The sequence below is a fragment of the Marmota monax genome, unplaced genomic scaffold, assembly GCF_021218885.2.
Source record: "Marmota monax isolate L192 unplaced genomic scaffold, Marmota_monax_Labrador192_F-V1.1 WCK01_AAM20220418_F8-fsc00789, whole genome shotgun sequence".
NCBI lineage: Eukaryota > Metazoa > Chordata > Mammalia > Rodentia > Sciuridae > Marmota > Marmota monax.
Genome location: NW_026694154.1, coordinates 60,417 through 80,138, shown reverse-complemented (window position 1 = coordinate 80,138; position 19,722 = coordinate 60,417). Strand labels below are relative to the sequence as shown.

Sequence of the window (19,722 nt, the reverse complement as noted above, 5' to 3'; positions counted from 1 at the left end):
CTCCCTCCCCCACCCCCCTCAGGCTGGGCCACAGGCCCAAGAGGGCTATTTGATCCACCAAGTTTGCTGTCCAGGTTTTAGTGTCCTCTCCCCATGGCCACGTGTTCCAGGCAATATCCAAGGGAGTCATATGGTCTCTGTTTGCAGCCCTGTCAGGCCTGCAGGGAGATATGGATGTGAAGCAAATGATCCATGGGACTCAAGCTTTGGATCTGTTCAGTTGTGTGGGATGAGGAGCCTCTAGCACCCCACACTTCATCATTGTGCAAATACAAAACAAGCCCCTTACAAGACATTTCACTTCCATCCGCTGAAAAACTGTCATCATGAATCTATAAATCCGCAGGCTCCGGCTGTGAACAGTACCTCCTGGGGTCTGGTCCTCTTGAGCAGTGCACACCTGGGTAACTGTCCATCTCAGTCCAATTCAAAGCCCTTCCCTTCCTGGAAATTACTCACATGTAGCTATAATAAAATAACATCTCAGCAGCTCAGGAGGCTGAGGCAGGAGGATTACAAGTTTGAGGACAGCCTCAGCAACTAAGTGATGCCCTGAGCAATTTAGCAAGACCTTGTCTCAAATTTTTTTTTAAAAGGGGGGAGAGCCATGGATGTGGCTCAGTGTAAAGGGCACCTGAGTTCAATCCCTGGTACCAAAAAAAAAAAAAAAAAAAAAATCCTCCATGAACACGGTACCATGTAATTTTCAGGACCCTTCACATCCATTTTCTGATTCTTAGCAAACCTCATGAGATGGGAGAGGTACAAGATATCAACTTCATTTTTTCTGGTCATAGAATTAATTATAGGACACAGGGTTGGGAGGATTCTGAGCGACCAGGGGTTCATCTGTCTATGGACCACCCCTATCTAGGGCCTGCAGAGCCCTCCTGGGAGGTGGTTGGAAATCCCCAAGAGCATTAAGCTACTGGTGAATGGAGTAAATGACATGCTACACATAAATGCACATTTGCTTAATGCATGGGGATGTTCTGGTTGGAGATTAAATAAAAACTATTTCCAAAAGTAAAACTCATTTAAAACTAATATCTTGGGGCTGGACGCGGTTAGGAGGCTGATACAGGAGGATCAAGAGTTCAAAGCCAGTCTCAGCAACTTAGCGAGGCCCTAAGCAATTTAGCAAAACCCCGTCTCAAAAACAAAGGATAAAGAAAGAGTGGGGATGTGGCTCAGTGGCTTAAGTGCCCCTGGGTTCAATCCCTGGTACCAAAAAAAAAAAAAAAAGAAAAGGCTAAAACTAATATCTGGGGAAACGTCAGTAGACCTCCTTCTTGGTAACTAGATCCATGGTGCACACAGGGCCTTGCCAGGTCGGGGGAAGGTTTGGCAGGCGGAGCCCAGGCCTCCTGACCCCCCCCTCAGGGCTGATTCCCTGATACAGCCCCCACCTCCAGCTCTGTGGATGAAGGCTCGGTACATTCTCAGACAAGAGTGCATGGTGCACAGTGTCGTCGGCTGCTGTCTCGGGCCTGCTGGTAAAGCATAGATCAGGGCGTCACGGAGCATCTCAGGGCCTCCAGTGGAAGCTGCCAATCATTTTGTTAGTTCGAGGGAATTTGAGCATAAGGCACAGCTTTCAATCTGGACTTTGACACTCAGGACTTGGCATGTTCTGGGAAGAGAAGAAGGACAGAAGTTTTAGCCATACCTCAATGTTGTGTCGGCCCCTCTCTGCAAACAGTAAACCACCTGCTGTCCACCAACACCCAGCAAGAGCTCCACCTCTGGGTCCTCGCTCCTGTAGCCCCTCCTGCCTCCAGAGCTGACCTATCCTCCCTCTCACTACAGTTTCCCCAGCCTCGACTCTCAGGAAGCCTCCCAGGACCAACTGGCTTCATTGACACTCTGGCTTCTGATTGCTACTTAATGTCGTCATCAGTCAACATTTTCTTTTCCAGGAGCATGTGAAGTCCTTGAAAGGCAGAACCTTCCCGAGCACCTCGCAGCCCTTAGCACAGCGAAGCACACAGGTCCCTGTCAACATCTGCTGATTGAGTTTAATACTTGCCGGTTGGATGAAGGATGAATGAATGAACAGTGAGTGAAACCAGAGGACGGGTTTAGGGCTACTGAGGATGTCAGAACCCATCTTCCCACAGTATCTTTGACAAAGAACTGAGATCATTCTGTATGAGCCATTGCCTAGCCCACCCTAGAGAGCAAATTCTCCAGAACATCCCACTCCCATCCTCCAGAGAAGACAGTGAGGCTGAGAAGAGAGGTCTAAGGTCACAAGGAGTCACCACCAGGAAAGTCAGCCACATGGAGCAGAGCGTTGGTAAGACTGGCCCTCTAGAGGGCCCTCTCCAGGGGCTTCTAAAGGCAACTCCAAGAGAGGATGACCGATGACAGATGCATTTTGAGTGACGGTGACATCACTGCAAAAAGGTCTGCTTTCCCAAGGGACCTCCAGCTAGCAGTTCTGGGCCGGTTTGTCCAAGACCAACAAAGACAACATCTGCTTTTTCCAAAATCACACCTTCGCTCAGTAGCTTCTACTGTCACTCAGTCTGGGTGGAGTGACAATAAGCGGGCAATCTGAAGGACCTTGGAAAAGGGGACGGGAGATCTGCTGATCAGAGGCCACCAGAGGGTGAAGCCACTCTTCCCTCAAACACCTGCACTCCTGAGCCCTGAGCAGCCCTCAGAGCCTTCTGGTCTACCTCAGGCACCCTTATCTGAAATTGAACCTCCCTTTTTGTTATTTAAATTTTATAACCCTAGAACTGGGAAGCCAAGCAGCAGAACCTACGAAATAATAAGACCAGCTAAGGGAGCAGACGTCATTAATTAAAACATGTGCAAAGGCACCTACAGTTGGAGCCCAGTGCTGAATAAAGACCATACTGATTATGGAGCAAAATCAGTGATTTTTTTTTTTTTTTTTTTGGCAGGGAGTCGTGTTTTAGAACTGCCTCAGTGAGGAGGTGACATTGGATCTGAATCCTGCAAGTTCTGAACAGAGTACACAAGGGAGAAGAGAGCAGGAAGATCCCACCTGAGGCCCACGCCCTGTCGTCCCTTGTCCTATTTGTCATTGTCTCCCCACCCTCTCTCACCGGCTGGGCCTCCCTGGACGGGAACTGGGTGAAGTTGTGCTGGACGCAGTGGCCTCGGGAACCCATGAGGCTGCAGATGGTGCGGCTGTGGCTGCCAGCGAATTTGTGGACCAAGCCAAAGACATATGGGGAGGGTCTCTGGGCGAGGCTCCTGGCCCCACCGGGCGAGTGAGTCTTCCGTCTGCGCAGGGTGGCCACCAGCTTCCTGAGGGTGGAGTCCGAGAACTTGTAAAAAAACCTCTTAAAGCTGGGGTGCCGCCCAATCTGGAAGCAGAAATGAAATCAGGCCATTAGTGCTGCCCGCAGGGACCGTCCCCAGCCCCGTAGCCAGGGTGGGCCCTTCGTGGCCCTGGTGAGCTCCCCTCAGTTAAGTTCCCCCGCCTCCCCTGCTGCCCCACATCCAGACCTGTCCACAGGTCTCTGGACACAGAATTGACCGATTAGTTGTGACCTCCTGAGCCAGTGGGGTCATCTGTAAAATGAGAGTAATATCCCTGACCCCCAGGATCCGTGGGAGGATGGAGACCTTGTCTGTAAAACGTCTAGTGCAGGGATGTTAGGTGAGTCCCAGCACCACCTCAAGGCTCCTTGAGCCAGTTACTTCTTCATGCTGATATATGGGAGCTGGGGTTCCCCCCAAGCTGACCAGAGACAAGGACTTGGGTACAGAGAGCTGATTTGTTAGGTGATCCCAGGATACACTGATGGGGAATGAGACCTGGGACGGGGTGGGACTTTGTAGAAGAGGAGGTCCCAGGGGCCGGAGGGACATGGGCACAAGGAGGCCTGCAGGGTGATGGGACGAGGGCTGAAGATCTGAACTAGGAAGGTCTTAGCTGGTGGGGGAGGAGCCACTGAGCACTGTGATATTTTAAACAGACACTGCCTCACCTCCTGCATTCTGGCATTTTCTCTGTAGGCAATAAACTTGGTCAAGTAGATAATTATCCCCCATTTTACAAAAGAGGACACTGAGGCTCAGAGAGGTAAAGAGACATGTCTAAGATCACCCAGAGATGGGGACTCAACCCGGGTCCCAGAGTGGGTAGATGAGACCTGGGGAGGGCTGAGGGGTGCTCACCTGGTCCCCCAGCTCGCCATCCACTTCCTGGAGCAGCTCCACTAGTGTGCAGATGATGCCCTCCTCTAGGGAAAGGAAGGGACGGTGAGGAACTGCATGTGGGCTGACACCCCGGTCCCCACAATCAAACGCTGCAGCAACTGTCCCCCAATATAAATAGTACATTATCTTAAAACGTGGCACACAGATGAGTTATGACAGGCAAAGAAAGTCTTTCCTTAAACCAGCACTGGCGTGAAGGAGCTTTATCTGCTCCAGAGAAATAGAAGGGCCTCTGACCTGTGCTGCCTCCCCTGTCACCACATCCAGCTCCATTTGACAGATGGGAAAACCGAGGCCTCCCAATGTCAGGATTGGAAGCTTGGACTAAAAGCAGCAGCTAATCAGCAGGGCACAGTGACACATGCCTGTAGTCCCCTCTCAGGGGGCTGGAGGATTGCAAGTTCAAGGGCAGCCTCAGCAACTGAGCAAGGCCCTAAGCAACTCAGAGAGACACTGACTTAAATTTAAAAAAAAAAAAAAGGAGCTGGGGATGTGGCTCAGTGGTTAAGTGTCCCCTGGGTCCGATCCCTGGTGCCAAAAACAAATAAATAAAGAAAAATAAAAGTAGCTGATCAGAATGCAAGCAGGGGACACACCATGGTTCCTGTGGCAGCAGGGACGCCCCCACCCACCCAGGTTAGTGGCGTGGTTGCCTGGGCGCCTCACACGGAGGTCACTGTAACTGTGCAGAAACTGATGGAGCAGTCATTGCAAACGGTTGGCAGCTGGAAATTGGCCACGGGGATTATTGATACAACCCAAATCTACAAAGGCCACAAATCGGGGCTTCCCCCCCCCCCCGTGGAGAGCCTGATTGCCAGGATATCACCCCCGGAGACCAGGGCAAGCTAGGACTTCACGTGACCACGTGAGGAGGTCAAGTTCCAGCTCGCAGAACAGCCTAGTGCTCTCCACCTGAGCCCTGCCCTTGCCCTGCTCCGGGGTCTCCTGGGTGGTTCCCAGCTGCCCCTCTGCTCCCTCCTGGGAACTGCTCCCTATTCAGCCTGTGAGTCCATGCAGAGGAGAAGCACCCAGGAAGCCGGCCCAGCTGAGAGCAGGTGGCACTAACTAGATTCACACGTGTCCTCCGGCGGGGATCCTCCTTCTGGCGTGTGGCTTCTGGTCTGGGAGGACGCTGCTGGGAACCCAGATGCTCCCCCTTCGGCAGCCAAAGGCTCCTGGAACTCGGGATGCTCTGGATCTAAGGGCAAAAGAATCGGGGTGAGTGTTTTGCACCCAAATCAGATCCCCCAACACAGAGCTGCATCCAGGCCCGCCAGAAGCTATGGTCATTGGGCCCTGCTCCCCGGGTCCTCAGGAAGTCCCCCGACCACCCCGCCCTGCGAGGAGGAGTTCACAGAGCTCCCTTTGCTCTCTCCAGAGAACTAACTCCTTCCACACACCAAGCCCTCGGCCTCCCCACGATCTGGAATGAAGCAATTGAGGAAAGAAGCCCGGGTTTCTGTCCAAACTGCACTTTCTCCATCTGTCAAATGGGGGTCCTAAGCCGGACCCCCCCCTGGGCTGTGAGCAGGTTACATGAGATATGCATGACAGTAACATACAGTAGGCACTCCATAAATGCCAAGGAACCCCTGTCTACCTACCAGTGGTCCTCACTCCTCTGCACCCCACACCCCTCTTCTGCCCAGAGCAGAGAGCAGAAGGCAAGATGGCCGTGGCCACACAGAGGCCACCCCTGCCCTCCAGGAAGCCTCTGTTACTATGGCAACGCCAGGCCTGCTCACCCGAGCTGCTGGAGATGGAGGACCGGTGGCCACCCACACACAAGGGCAGGTAGCTGGGCCTCTTGGGTGTCCCGGCCTCTGGGGCGGTCCCTGCCCTCCTGGGCTCCTTGGAGCTGTGCTTCTTGTGGGAAAAGGCTCTCCGGAGGCTGGACTTTTTCTCCTGGGATTTCTTCCTGCAGACTGGGGCCGGGTTCTCAGCCACCTCCACCTCCTGCACTTGGGGTTGCTGTGGGGGAGGGGAGGGAAAGTGAGTGGGGCCTTGACCTGAGGAGACTGCAGGTGAGCTGGGGAAAGAGACCCTTGGGCTGGAAAGGGGGACCCCGAGAAGAGCAGTGAGGGTGGTCTGGAGCCGGCAGGGGGCTGAAAGGAGCCGGAGGGGCAGCGTGGGGTCCTCACCTGCTCTCCCTCCTGCTCCTCGGCATCTTGGAGTAGGGCAAGGATCTTCTGGATGAATTTGTCTAAAAAAAAAGACCAAAGTGCTTAGAGAAGTCTTCTGAGCTCAGCCTCCATGTCGTCCACCCCAGGGCTCCCTGGGTGAACCTCTTGGTGAACCTCTTCCTCAGAAGGCAGAGCAGGCTTCCTGGGAACAAGTTCCCTTCTCCTTCACCAACCAGGGCCTCTGGACTCTTGAGAAGGCACCTGGGCCTGCTCCCCACACCCCTCACCCTGCACCCCCTCATCTCGGAAGAGCCGGGCCTTCCCAATTCCCTTCCGGGCAGGCTGGGCAGCAAAAGTAGAGATCCTAAAGGTATTTTCAGCATCTTCAGCTGCTCAGAACTGACCATGATACAAGCCCAGGCCTGGCTGCCAACAGTAAAGTCACAACAGCGCCCCCCCCCCACCCTCTCCCTATCCTTTTCTGTTCCCAAGCTGGCCCACCTAATAACAACGGACCCCGCTGACATGAATTGGCTGTGAGCAGGGGCTGCCCTGAAGGCCTCGTAGGCCTGAATTCATTTAGAACTACTAGAAACCCCAGGAAGAAGATTCTGTGATCAGCCCATCTCACAGATGAGAAAACTGAGTCAGAGATGAAGCAATCTGTCCACGTTCATAGAACTGGAAGGGGTCAGAACTCAGGTTGAAAGCGGGGCCTAAAGCTCACACCATCTGTGGAGCCCTTGCCACGGGCAGCGCTTTCCTCCATCGCCCACTGGCTGCCTCGGCCACATGCGTGTCCTCACTGCAGCTGTGGATGGTTGGGATGCTTAAGAGAGCACGTAACAGGAGCCTGGTCCAGGCCTGGGCCCTGGGCCCCGAGGCGGCTCTCATGGGAAGTCTGGGCAGGACACTGCCTCTCTCTGCCTCAGTTACTCTTCTGCAAGTGAAAGAGTCAGACCAGCATTTTCCCGAGGGGTCTCTGTGGAAAGGGGCAGGATACTGACTGGACTCTGAGGCCCCGTCCAGCAGCAGCTCCTCTACGGGTCCCTGGCATCTGGCGTGGGTGGGCGGTTCAGAGGGACTTGGGCCCTCCCCATCTGCAGACAGGGCCTCGTGGACCTCGGGTTCTTCCAAGCCTGGGAAGCAGAACGGAATGGTCGGGGTGTTGTTGGGTCTCAGGGATTGGAGAGGCCAGGACCTGGCCCTGACTCTGAGGTGGCGCCTTGGCAGCTGGCCCTGAAGCCCTGCTGCCACTCAGGTGAGCTGGGCGCTGGGCTGTGTCCCAGGGTTACTGGCCCAGACCAAGCTCCAAGCCTTTGTGCCTTCAGAGAGCGGGCCTTCCTGGTTTGGAGGCCCTGCCTCCCTCCCTGGGCTCCACCCCTCCACAGTGTTCACTTGATCCCCAGAGAGAAGGGGCCTAATTCTGTGGCATGAATCAAGGATCACAGTCAGAATCACTCTGCCTAAAGCTCCCTCCCCGGGGGCCTGGTGCCCACCTCTGGACCACTCCTTGGTGTTGAGCACCACCCGTTCCTCTCTGGGCAGTAATCCCCTGGTCCAGCACCCCCTATGAGGCTGGTCCTCTCCGACCCCCAGGAAGGACCAATCTGTCTGATCCTTTCTCCTGCTAGCTCTGACTCCACCGCTAATGAGTCAGGTGACCTTGAACATGACCTTGCCTCCCTAAGCCCCATTCTGTCATCTGTAAGATGGGGACAATAACCTCAATTCCTAAGATGGCTGTGAGGACAGAGACATGGGAGGACACGGAAAGCACTGCTCAGGCGCCCTGCCTCCCTGCTCCAGCCCCTTCCTGAACATCCTGCGCCTCCCCCCCCCCCCAGCAGGAGGAGGCGGAGGCTGCAGAGGCGTGAATGGCGGGTCCTCCAACACAGTGCCCTGGAGGGCTGAGTGGGCTCCGGACCTGAGAGAGGAGCGGTGGCCTGCTGGGGTTCCTCCTGTCCTCTGCAGCCCGTCCCACACTGCTCAGGAAAGACCGCGGCCCTCCAGCAGCCAATCCCAGCCCTGGGAAGGTTCCAGAGGCAGAGGCAGCTGCAGGGTTGCTATGGCAACTGCCAGAGTCTGCTCACCAGGGCTGCTGGAGACGGAGGACCGGTGGCTACCGACGACACACATGGGCAGAAAGCTGGACTTCTTGGGTGGCCGGGCCTCTGCACTGGGGACATCAGCAGCCCCTGCTCTCCTGGACTCCTCGGGTCCGGGGCCGTACTTCTTAAGAGAAAAGGCTCTCTTGAGGCTGGACTTTCTTTCCTGGGACTTCCTCTTGCAGATCGGGGAGGGGTTTTGAGGAACCACCTCTGGCTGAGGGACTTGAAGTTGCTGCTGGAAAGAAAACAGAAACTGAGTCAGGCCCCTAAGTACCAAGAGAAGGAGAGCTTCCCAGGAAAACTGGGGAGCAGCCAAGCACTGTGGGGGGGCCAGGGGGAGCGCTGAGCCGGAGAAGCAGATGGAGGCTTCAGACAGCGCAAGGGCAGACGGGAACAGGTGGGGCTGGAACCAGGAGAAGCAGATGCTCGCCCCTCACCTCCTCCTCCCACTGGTCTCCCACTTTTTTGAGCAATTCCACGATCCTCTGGATGACAGCATCTTCTGGAAGAGAGCACATGCCCTGTCACCTTCTCCAAATGCACAAAGAGCACTTTCCACGACCCTCTTGGACATGAGACCAGCTCGGGCCTTCTGGATCAGGGGAGGGGCCTCTCAAAACAGCTCCTCAGGTTGGAAGGGGAAAAGCACCACATTCCAGGAGCTGTCCTGAGTGAGAGTGGGAGGATCCCCAAGGGAAGGATTCTGCCCCAAAGCATGATATTATATGCAGGAAATTTCAAGTCAGCCTTCCAGGCATTCCACTTATGCCCTACTAACAAATCTGTGAACATCTACTTTGGGTTCAGCGAGCTGTGTGACCTTGGCTAAGTCTCTTACCCTCCCTGGGCCTTCTTCTCTTTCCTTGTGTAATGTTGACATAATCCCGGTTCTGCCTCCGTTAGAGGCCATCCAATGAGGGGCAGGGCTTGGAAACACTTTGCAAGCCTAATACTGACCTTCCTCCACCCTGGAAAATTCAAGTGGGGAAAATGATAATTCCCTATTCTAACTAAGGAGAAGAAAAGAAGGACATCAGGATGTGTAGCACAGACCTATGGATGCCTCCACTATATCTCAGCCCCCTCTTCCTTCCTTCCTTCCTTCCTTCCTTCCTTGGTACCAGGGATGGAACCCAGGGGCGCTTAACCACTGAGCCTCATCCCCAGCCTTTTTATGTTATTTTTTATTTTGAGCCAGGGTCTCAGTGAATTGCTGAGGCTGGCCTTGAACTTGCAATCCTCCTGCCTCAGCCTCCAGAGCCGCTAGGATTGCAGGTGTGCGTGCGCCACTGTGTCTAGCTCTTGGCCCAAGGCCCAAATCATTAAGGAGGAGCCACAAACGATGGAAATTATTTCCTTTGGTGACCTTGTTCAAGGGCAGTGTTCCCAGACTGTCCTCTGCTGGCTGCCAGCAGAGGGGTTTACACAGGAGATGGAAACAGGCCCCCTGGGCCACCTGCGGATCTCTCTCACCCCTCAGTCACTTCCCTCTCACTCATGAATCCCATTTGGCTTCTAGTTCATTTCCTCAATCAATCAGCTGATTCCCTCCAGAGTGAGAAAATAATTAGCTGTGAAATAACTAAATACCCTACACAATAACTAGCTCAATGTCTGCTAGCTATTCTTTGACAGATGACACGTGGGTGACTGTTCCTGTGACTTTCTTAATCCATTTGAGAAAACAGCACAGACTTGGCTCCATTTTCTAGCTTTTTAAAATATGGCCATTTTTAACAGGGAATTAGATGAACAGGGGGTCATTTTTGATTTATAAGAAGCAATAATGATATTGTAGGTGCCTAGGACACCACCCTTATTTCTTAGCGATGCGGGTTTAAGTCTTTAGAGATGAAGGATCATTTTGTTCTAAAATGGTTCCACAACAAAATCATACATACCTACACCTCCGAAGCCCACAGCCAGACAACTGTGGGAATACAAGCGTGCATTGAAATGTTCTCACCACGCTTCAATATATTTTAATTTAATTTATTTATTTCTCTATTTAGTTCGTTTTTATTTTTGTGTGGGGTGCTGGGAACTGAACCCAGGGCCCCTTGCATGCAAGGCGAGGTCTCTGCCACCCAGCTGCACCCCCGGTCCCTACTGTTCTATATATTTTTAAAATAAAATAAACTTTGAGAGACTAAAAACAAAGTCCCACACTCGTTAACACATAAGGCAGGAGCTTCTGCCAACAGCCTTTCCAAATCCCCAGGCTCCCTTCTGTGAGACTCTTAAAATAAGCAAATGTGGCCAGAAGCCGCAGAAGAAGCAAGAGAAATCAGCCACTGAGATCCGAGGTCTCAGTGACCACGCAGAGCCTTCCACCTCACTTGGTGACAGCCACCCTGACCACAGACCGAAAGGACACTATTGATGGACTCACGGTCGAGCTTCCTGAGGTGCTCTTCTGGCTGGGGACCCGCGGCTTGGGGAGAAACGTCTGAGAAGCCGGCACCACCCACTTCGATGGGCAAGGACGGGTGCAGATAAGAATCGTGTCCGCCTGGAATAGAGATGAAAGCCGGTGGGCGTGAGCGTGGGAGTGGACACGTGGGTGACGTTCCTGTGACTTTCTGAATCCATTTGAGAAAACAGCACAGAATTGGCTGCACAGGAGGCCCTGTGGCTGCCATCTGGGAGCTTAACCCAAGAATCTGAAATCTGCCAAGAGGCCACCTCCACCCAGGCGTCCCTCTCAATTGTCCCCCTCTAATCGGGTAATTGGGGATCTCCCTGGAGGCTCTTCTCCCCATTAAAAAAAAAAAAGGCAAAGCACCATTTCCCTCCAGGTATGGGTGACATTCAACCCCAGCGTCCTAGGAGTCGGGCTAGGAAGTCACCTCAGAGACCAGAACTCTAATTTCACACAAAAGGAAGAAAAGGCTCTGGAGGGGACGGCCACTGGCTCAAGCCCATCCAAGAACCAAAGTCTAGAAGGAGCACCCTGGTGGCCAGATAGGGACCAGGGGGGAGAGACATGCTCCCCGCCCCCACCTTCCCATTTGTCCTCATCTGTGATCCTCAAACTCAATAGTGCTTAATAATGACTCCGCTCACTGAGCACTTTCACAGGGGTCACGGCTGCTCCGTGAGATAGTATATTTTATCTCCATTTTGTGGATTAAAAAAAAAGGGAGGCTCAGAGGGGAGAGTCACCAACCCCAGGCCACCCGGTGGGGAAACAGAAGCCCCTCCAGGGATTTGACCTCAGGTCCTCAGCCACGGAGCTGAGAGCACCCTGGGGTGGAGCAGGGGTCACTAGGAAGAGGCGTCCGCTCACCCTTGCCAGCTGGGCCCAGGTCAGCCTCCTCTGCGGAGGCAGCCTCTGTCCTGGGCAGCCCTGCCTCCGGGTCCTCAGCATCGTGCTTCCTGTGACTGTGTTTCTTGCGACTGGCTTTCTTGTCGCGGGCTCTCGTCCTGAGGGCCGGCTCTCCTGGGCCGTCCGGGGGTTCTGTGGACTCCTCCTTCCCCTTGGGCCTCTTGCTGGCCTTTTCTCTGGGCTCCTCTGGGCCTGTCCTCAGGAAGAAGTTCAGCACGGCCTTCAGCCACCCCTGCTGGGCCCGCCTCTGGGCCTTGTCCTTCTTGGCGTCTTGCTGGGGCCTCTGCTCACTGGGGTGAAGCCCCCTCATCTCCTCCAGGGTGAGGGCTATGGTGACGGTGCCCTGGGCCTCTGCAGACTGAGCTGGGATCCCAGAGTATCTGGCCCTGTCGCTGGACGTGCGGCGAAGGGGCCTCCGGCAGGGAGTGGTGGAAAAGGAGAGGCACCGGCAGTTGCACTGACCCGACCCAGAGTCCTTCCTGGGCGCCTGAGGCCTGTCCAGAGACTGGGCTCTCCTACATGCCAAGGGCTTCTGTGGTCCCCTTGGGGTCTCCATCGGGCTACAACCAAAACAAATAGTCCCTTTAGGAAAGGCCAGAGGGAGATGGCAAGGTCAGCTAACAGTGCTGACAGACCCACGCAACCTGCCGCTCCTGTGGCCCGTGTCAGCCCCTCCAGGTGACACTTTCCCAAAGCTGCTGTCCTGCTTAAAGTCCTCAACAACCTCTAGGAGAAAGACACAACCAGACCTCATGGCTGGTCAGGGGCACCTGGAGGGCCTCCCCGGAGGACAGGGCCCCACCCTCGCCTTCATTCAGTCCACTGACTTTAGACTCCGGATTTGGACTCTGCAGACAATCCAGGTTGTCCCAAAGCCACTGGGTTAGTGGAATTTTGTTACAGCAGCAACAGGGAACAAATGCCGCTGGAGTCCGGCCAAGACCGGCTGCTTAGGCAGCTCACGTGTGCCTCGTGCCACGGCTGACTCATGTCCTCATCTGAAACATGCCCCAGACTTGCCGCCTGCTGTCAGGATTATCTCCCGGAACAGCTCAGTCAATGGTATCTCTGTGCTTCCAACTGCTCAGGCCCAAAATGTGAAATTGTCCCTGATTGCGCTCTCTCTCTCTCTCTCTCTCTCTCTCTCTCTCTCTCTCTCTCATTCCCACATTGGGCTCATCAGCAAAGCCTGTAGGCCTCACTTTCAAAGCACATCTGTCCAGCCCCCCATCTGTGCTGACCTGGACGGTAGCTTCCACCTCTGGACTGTCCTCTCAGCCACTTGCCCTCTGCAGCCAACAGGGCTTTAGAAACAGGTCCGAACATGTCCCTCCCCTGCCCCCAAGGGGCCTCCTTCCACCCTGGGACAAAGCAGCTGCCACTGGAAAGAAGAGAGACCCCTCTTCCTGGAAGCACCCTGAGCAGGGTGGGCTGAGCACACTGCACTTCATTTAGGTGTCTTTAATATGAAATTCCTGGGGCTTCCCAATTTTTCCAAACTTGCTCGGAACTCTTTTTGCCCTTTGGTGAAGTAAAAAGAAAAATAAGATACGGTTCTGAGTCCCGAACCTAAGCTGCCAGGGATGCCCGTGCATTTATGCCACATCCCCTGCCTTGACCAACTGATTCATTTACTCTAAAATGCCTTCTATGTACGTGTCCAGCAAGCACAGGAGCAAAAACAGGCTTCTACAACTTTGATTTCATCTGCACGGGAAGGTGACAGTGACATTCAGGGTGGCTTCCCTCCTTCCAGCCCCTGTCTGAGGAGCAAGGATTAGACGTTGCTTCAGCCCCAGAATGCCGCAGTCAGAGGCCACTGGGTATCCCAACATCGCTGGCCAACAAAAGTGGGTGACCACGTGTAATCCCAGCGGCTTGGGAGTCTGAGGCAGGAGGACTGCAAGTTCAGAGCCAGCCTCAGCAAAAGAGAGGCCCTAAACAACTCAGTGAGAACCTGTCTCTAAATAAAATACAAAACAGGGCTGAGATGTGGCTAAGTGGTTAGTGCCCCTAAATTCAATCCCTGTACCCGCCCACCCAACCAACAAAAAAGTGGATGACCTTGGAGAAAAATAAGAACTCAGGCCAGGGGAGGAGGCAGGCAATTTGGAAGGCTGTATTGGTTGTTTAATGTTCCTTAAAAGGAACATCTGGGGGCTGGGGTTGTGGCTCAGTGGTAGAGCGCTTGCCTCACATGTGTGAGGCACTGGGTTCAATTCGCAGCACCACATATAAGTAAGTGAATAAAATAAAGGTCCATTAACAACTAAAAATAAATAAATAAAATTTGAAAAAGGAACATCTGAACATCTGGGCTCCATGCAAGCCTTTAGCAACACAGGCCTCTGCCTTACATGGAAATTGATTAATGTTCTTGAACACCTTAGAGGCTGGCTTCCTTCTATTCCTCCATAATACAGTTCAGGTGTTCCCATTTATTTCTTTCAGCAAACATGTCCTGAGCACCCACAATGCACTGGGAATTTGCTTGGAGCTAGGGATACAATCCTGGTCAGGGTGCAGCATAAGGCCTCAAAGAGAATGTTCTGCTCTTCCAGTAGGTGATACTGGGGAGACAAGCACTGCAGAAGGCCATGCTCTGTCCCCTCCTGTCCATCCTCTTTGGTAATACATGGTCTTAAAAGAAAGTAAGTTTCGTTTGAAGAGCCATTTGATTTTAAGTTCAAATAAGCTGAAGTCAGGAATATTTACTAAAGAGTGTCAGGTTCTCTCTGCTTTTTCTCCATGTTCCTATAATCAGGGCAAATTGCACAGGGTTGGCTGAGGAGCGGTTCAATAATGAGATTATAAAACCAGCCAAACACACGGGACGTCCGTGCTCGGCTCAGCCCCTCTTTTCCCTGTGCTAACTTGGCTCAAGGGGGCCCATCCCACAGGGGGCCAGAGCATCCTTACCCCGCTCAGGGGAGGAGAGGCGCAGTGCTCTTTGAAAAGGCTGTCATCACCATGGAGACGTTTTTCACCATTGCTGGTGAGGGCAGAATCCTCCCACCTCCTTCAGAGCACATGATGCTACTTCTAATCTGAGCATCAATAAAATTCCACCCGCAAACGGTTTTCCTTCTTGATGTTTTTTCAAGAAAACCGCCTTAATTCGGCTACTGCTCCCTAATGTCCTAAACTCAGAGGGAGGTGAGAGAAGATGAAGAAAGAGCCCAGCAGGAGCTTCTGCAGCCCCAGACGCAGGGGGATCGCCCACAGCCCGAGCTACGCAAGTTCCCTGGTGACAAGGTGTCCCGGGATCTCCCAAGGCCTCCTTGATGCAGACCCAGTGACTTCTTCCCCTTCCTCATCCTCCCTCAAGGAGGGTTTCACATCCACTTCCTTCTCCCCAGGTGACTGTGACCAAGCTCAGCTCAGGTCTCTCCTTGCTCCTCCTCTGAGACCTCTCTTCTGTGTCCAAGGGGCTCATGTTCGGCCTGATGGTGGGGGAAGGCCACCCTGGCCCAGACCTGTAACCCTGAGACAGCAGCACACCCTCTGCTCTTGTAAACATGTTTATTGCCTTGGCGGGGAGTGGATTTCAGAGCAAAGTCCAAATCAGCTCAGAAATACCCGAGTGATCCACAGATCACAGGACTCCTAAGACATGACATCACACCAGTGACACGTTCAACAACAACAACAGACCAACAGAGAAACGGCCGACCTGCAGCAGGAAGTTCACCTATTTTTCTTTCTTTCTTTTTTTTTTCCCAAACACACAGCTGGGTTTCGATGATTTTCTATCTTAAGCGCTGACCTCATCCACACACTGTTGGCTGCTGCAGCGCCGGCCCGGCCGCTCTAGAACAACTGAAAGTCATTTTGTCACTCTCCCTCCACCCTGTCCTTTGACACAAAGACATGGGGCAGCAGCCGCCTTGCCACACACCCACACAGCTGCTCCAGAGGACTGCGTGTGGCACACACGTGTGGGCCAGAGTCTACCCTCCACACACGTGCATGGACTCAGAGCATCTCGGATTTTCTCTACCCCAAGTGTGATGGAATAATCACAGGACCAAGCTTGCCATCTGTCACCGCCCCGAGTTCCACCAGAGAGGCCCCACGCCAGCCGGGTTCCCTACTGTGTCCCCGGGCTGGGGAGGCCCCCACGTTTATAGAATGAATAAACCGCGCACAGACGTGTGCAAACAAACCAGCTCTGCCCAGGAGCCCTTTCAGCTCCGTTTTCTCATTTAATCTGTCAACATTGTGACAACAGCTGGCTGCAGTGGGAAACTGAGGCCCCGAGTGACGGAGATGTGCCCAAGACCATAGCTGGAAGCAGAGAGCTGGGACCCAAGTGCAGTTCTCCCAATTCTAAGTCCCATCTTAGTCCCTTGTACACCAAGGGGTCTCCTCTAGCTACAGATGTGTGTGCACACACACACACATACACACACGTGTGCACACACAGACTTAATGGGAGCAAATCTTCTATTTCATGGAGACAGAGAACCACATCCTCATACGTGTCCTGTGGAACCTGTGCACACAGTCACCTGTCCACATGTGCCCAGGGCCAGACACCTGAACCCCAAAGAAAAAGACTCTGGGCCCAGGGGGGAGCCTCACAAAGCCCCGGGCAGACACCCGGCACTCCGGGTTCCTTCTCAGGACCACAAGCCGCCCTCACTGTTCGTGCTCAGAACCCCCAGGGTGACAGCTGGGCTGGTCCAAGCACAATACCTTCAACCTGGGCTCCTGAGAGGGTGCCCCCATCTGCAGCTCTCACCCTCCACATGTGCAGGGGCTCCCAGGGGACCCCTCAGGCTCCATGGCAGACCCAGATGGTGGCAGGCTGTCATCTCTTCCCTCCACACCTGCTTCCCAGGTGTTAGATGATGACAATTGAGGAGACCCCCTCTCTTTTGTGGGCCCCTCATAGGCTCCCAGAGTTGAAAGGGACCTGTGCAGCATCCAGCCCCCACCCATAGGCGGGTGTCCTCCATGCCACATTCCTGGAGCACTTCCTGCCCTGGGACCTGCAGCCCTTCCAGACAGAGCGGCCCACGGCGGCCCACCTGGGTTTCAAGGTACATTCCCCTTAGGCTGTCAGTGGTGGCTGACTCCCTGGAGTCCTCTGTACCAACCCATCAACCTGATGGCCCCGATCTCTTGGTGAGTCCTTAATCGTTACCAGGCCCCTCAGGCATCTGTATTCCCTTTCCTAGAGACTTCCAGCTTGTCCCTGTCTACTGAAGCACCTGGGACCCCGACATGGATGGACGGAGGCTCCCGCCATCACCCAGCCTTGGCAGGACCAGTGGGACCTGCAGACAGCACCTCCCTGCGCACAGCCTCAGGGTGCAGGAAGCCTCAGAGCAGCCACAGGGCACTGTCAGGGGAAGGGGTTGGACTTTGGCCATCTGCCTGCTCCTGGTTGTCACCACTAAACACACTCATCACCCAGTGCTTGTTTTCCAAAAGATTTCCATCTCTTCAGGACCCTGGGATGCTCCAGAGAATGAATGTCTTACCAGCAAGAGTCTCTGGGCACTGTGGGGCACGCCTGGGATAGGGCTGGGGGTGTCATTCAAAAGCCAGGAACTCCAAAAAAAAAAAAATCCCTTTGCCCCTCCATCCAGCCTACAGGTTGGCTCTTCCATCCACCCCATCCCATGCCATCATGTCCTCTAAGTCATGGAGGTGCCATACTGCCTGAGGGGTGCACCAAGGTGATGGTTTAAAATCACCTCTGGTCCCAGATCCTGACACAGAACAGCAGGCCTCCCTGTCCTTGCCTGACTTCCAAGAACAAAAGAGACCACAGAACCTCAATGCAGCTGTAGGAACTAAGGGCCCCGCCCATGCACATGAGGTCCCCTCACGCCGTCTGTAGCTCCACCTCCGCACCACTCTCTGGGAAGCCAGCCGGAGAGGGATTCTGTGCTGTCCCCATTCTACAGAGGAGAAAACTGAGGCCCAAGAAAGTGAAATTCCTTGCTCAGGGTGACAGCTAATAGCAGGGTTGGCCCTTGAGCTCAGAGATTTCAAGTTCAAGTTAGTTCAGAGCTCTTTGAGTGACAGCCCATAGGCATCACATCATTAAACTCTGCTCCATCATTTTTACAAAGAAGAAACTGAGGGCCAAGAAGGACAAAGAAACCCAAGAAGTCAGACCCTGAGTGAGACCCAATTCTGCTTCTGAATTCCTAGTATATCCTCCTTTCAGGACCCCAAGGTATCTACCCAGTGCCCCGGCCCCCCGAGGAAACTGCATTGTTCAACCAACCTTGAACCACGGAAGTCTCTCCTCTGCTGAGACACCCCGGGCTGGGATCTGCAGACCAGAGGCTCTGTGTTGGCAAAGCTCCCTGTTAGCTGGAGTTGTATCCTATGAGGGTCAAGTTCAGCTCTTCTAGGGAGAAGATGCTGCTCTTGCGGCTGGCAACTTTTCCAAGATGCTTTGGGCATATATATATATATATATTATATATGCTATCTCCTGGGAGCTGAGCTCATGCCCAGCCAATCCCAAGAGCCAAGGGCCAGCCCACCTGCCTCCACCTGTTACCGCCCATCCCAGGGCTCCTTCCCGCTCTCCAGTGATTGGAGGCTTAACTCAGCTACCCTGGAAAAAAACAGTTTCAGTTGACAACTTCCTTATTGCACCCAAGTCCCTGTGAGAAGCCAGTGCCCAGGAAACAACTGACCTGGCTGGAGGCAGCCAGTCTGTGGAGTTGGGAACGAGCCCTCCTTGGGCACACAGGTGGGGATCAGGTGGAGGTGGCATTGCCACCTTGGTTTGCTCTGCAGACCAATGGAGATGAAGGATCTAGAAGGAAAGGTCACTGACACAAGGCATATATTTCTTAACCTGGAGGCGAAAACCTGGACTTGGAAGCTGATTTCCAAACCCTGCTATCCCTGGGCATGTTTCTGCCAGGAATCTTGATAGAACAGTCTAAGAAGAAGTCTTAAAAAGTTAAATCCACCTTCTGTAGTGTCGTTTTTTGTTTTTTTTTTTTTGAGTAGAGTGTATACAGGTTTCAGAAAATCAGAAGAGAAAAACTAGTTTTACTTACATAAAAGTTAAAACTATTAGAAATCTAACCCACCAGCCTGGCCATAGCTGGCGGGTTCCATTCCAGTGCCACAGCCTCTCCAGCAACACATGACTGACTGACCAGTGCTTTCAGTTTCAGGTCTTGGAGACAGTGTTAAAAATAAATTTAAAAGATAACTATTAGAAATCCCCTTCCAGTTAATTGTCATGGGGAGGCATTCATTGCAAAATGAATATGGAGGCACCAAGCTTTGGGGTGGCCCAAACCTGGAACCATCTGCCAGCTGTGTGAGCTCAGGCAGAGAACACTACATCTCTGAGCTTTTTTTATAAAACAAATAATTGCCTCAGCAGATAACTGAGGCACAGCCAGATGTGAAATTCTTTTAAGAAAAAGAAGAAATTGAGGGCTGGGGTTGTGGCTCAGCGGTAGAGTGCTCGCCTCGCAAGTGCGAGAGACCCTGGGTTCGATCCTCAGCACCACATAAAAAGAAGTGAATGAATAAAATAAAGGTATTGTGTCCAACTACAACTAAAAACTAAATATTAAAAAAAGAAAGAGGGCTGGGGATGTGGCTCAAGCGGTAACGCGCTCGCCTGGCATGCATGGGGCGCTGGGTCCAATCCTCAGCACCACATACAAACAAAGATGTTGTGTCTGCCGATAACTGAAAAATAAATATTAAAAAATTCTTTCTCTCTCTCTCTCTCTCTCTCTGCCCTCTCTCCTCTCTTTCTTAAAAAAAAGGAAAGAAAAAGAAGAAAATGAAATTATATTGTTACATCTTGTGCATGTACCAATATGAAACTACAAATCCCAACATTATAGACAACGATAATGCAGAAAGAAAAAAAAAAGAAATTGTATTGACTGCCAGACACTTTTCTAATCCTTTTTAAATATTAACAGTTCACAGCCAGTCATGGTGGTGCACA

General features: G+C 53.1%; 1 protein-coding gene across 1 annotated transcript; it reads right to left on the bottom strand.

Moving 5' to 3' along the window:
* Positions 1–46: 46 nt before the first annotated feature.
* On the bottom strand, positions 47–12,324 carry Bnip5 (BCL2 interacting protein 5). Its single transcript, XM_058585969.1, has 11 exons — positions 11,730–12,324; positions 10,833–11,012; positions 8,878–8,942; positions 8,423–8,675; positions 7,337–7,468; positions 6,348–6,409; positions 5,952–6,177; positions 5,273–5,404; positions 4,162–4,226; positions 3,081–3,344; positions 47–1,633 (listed from the first exon to the last, which is right to left on the bottom strand). The coding sequence occupies exons 1-11, from the start codon at positions 12,322–12,324 to the stop codon at positions 1,598–1,600; spliced, it is 2,010 nt and encodes a 669-aa protein (XP_058441952.1). The 3' UTR covers positions 47–1,597.
* Between the last annotated feature and the right edge of the window lie 7,398 nt (positions 12,325–19,722).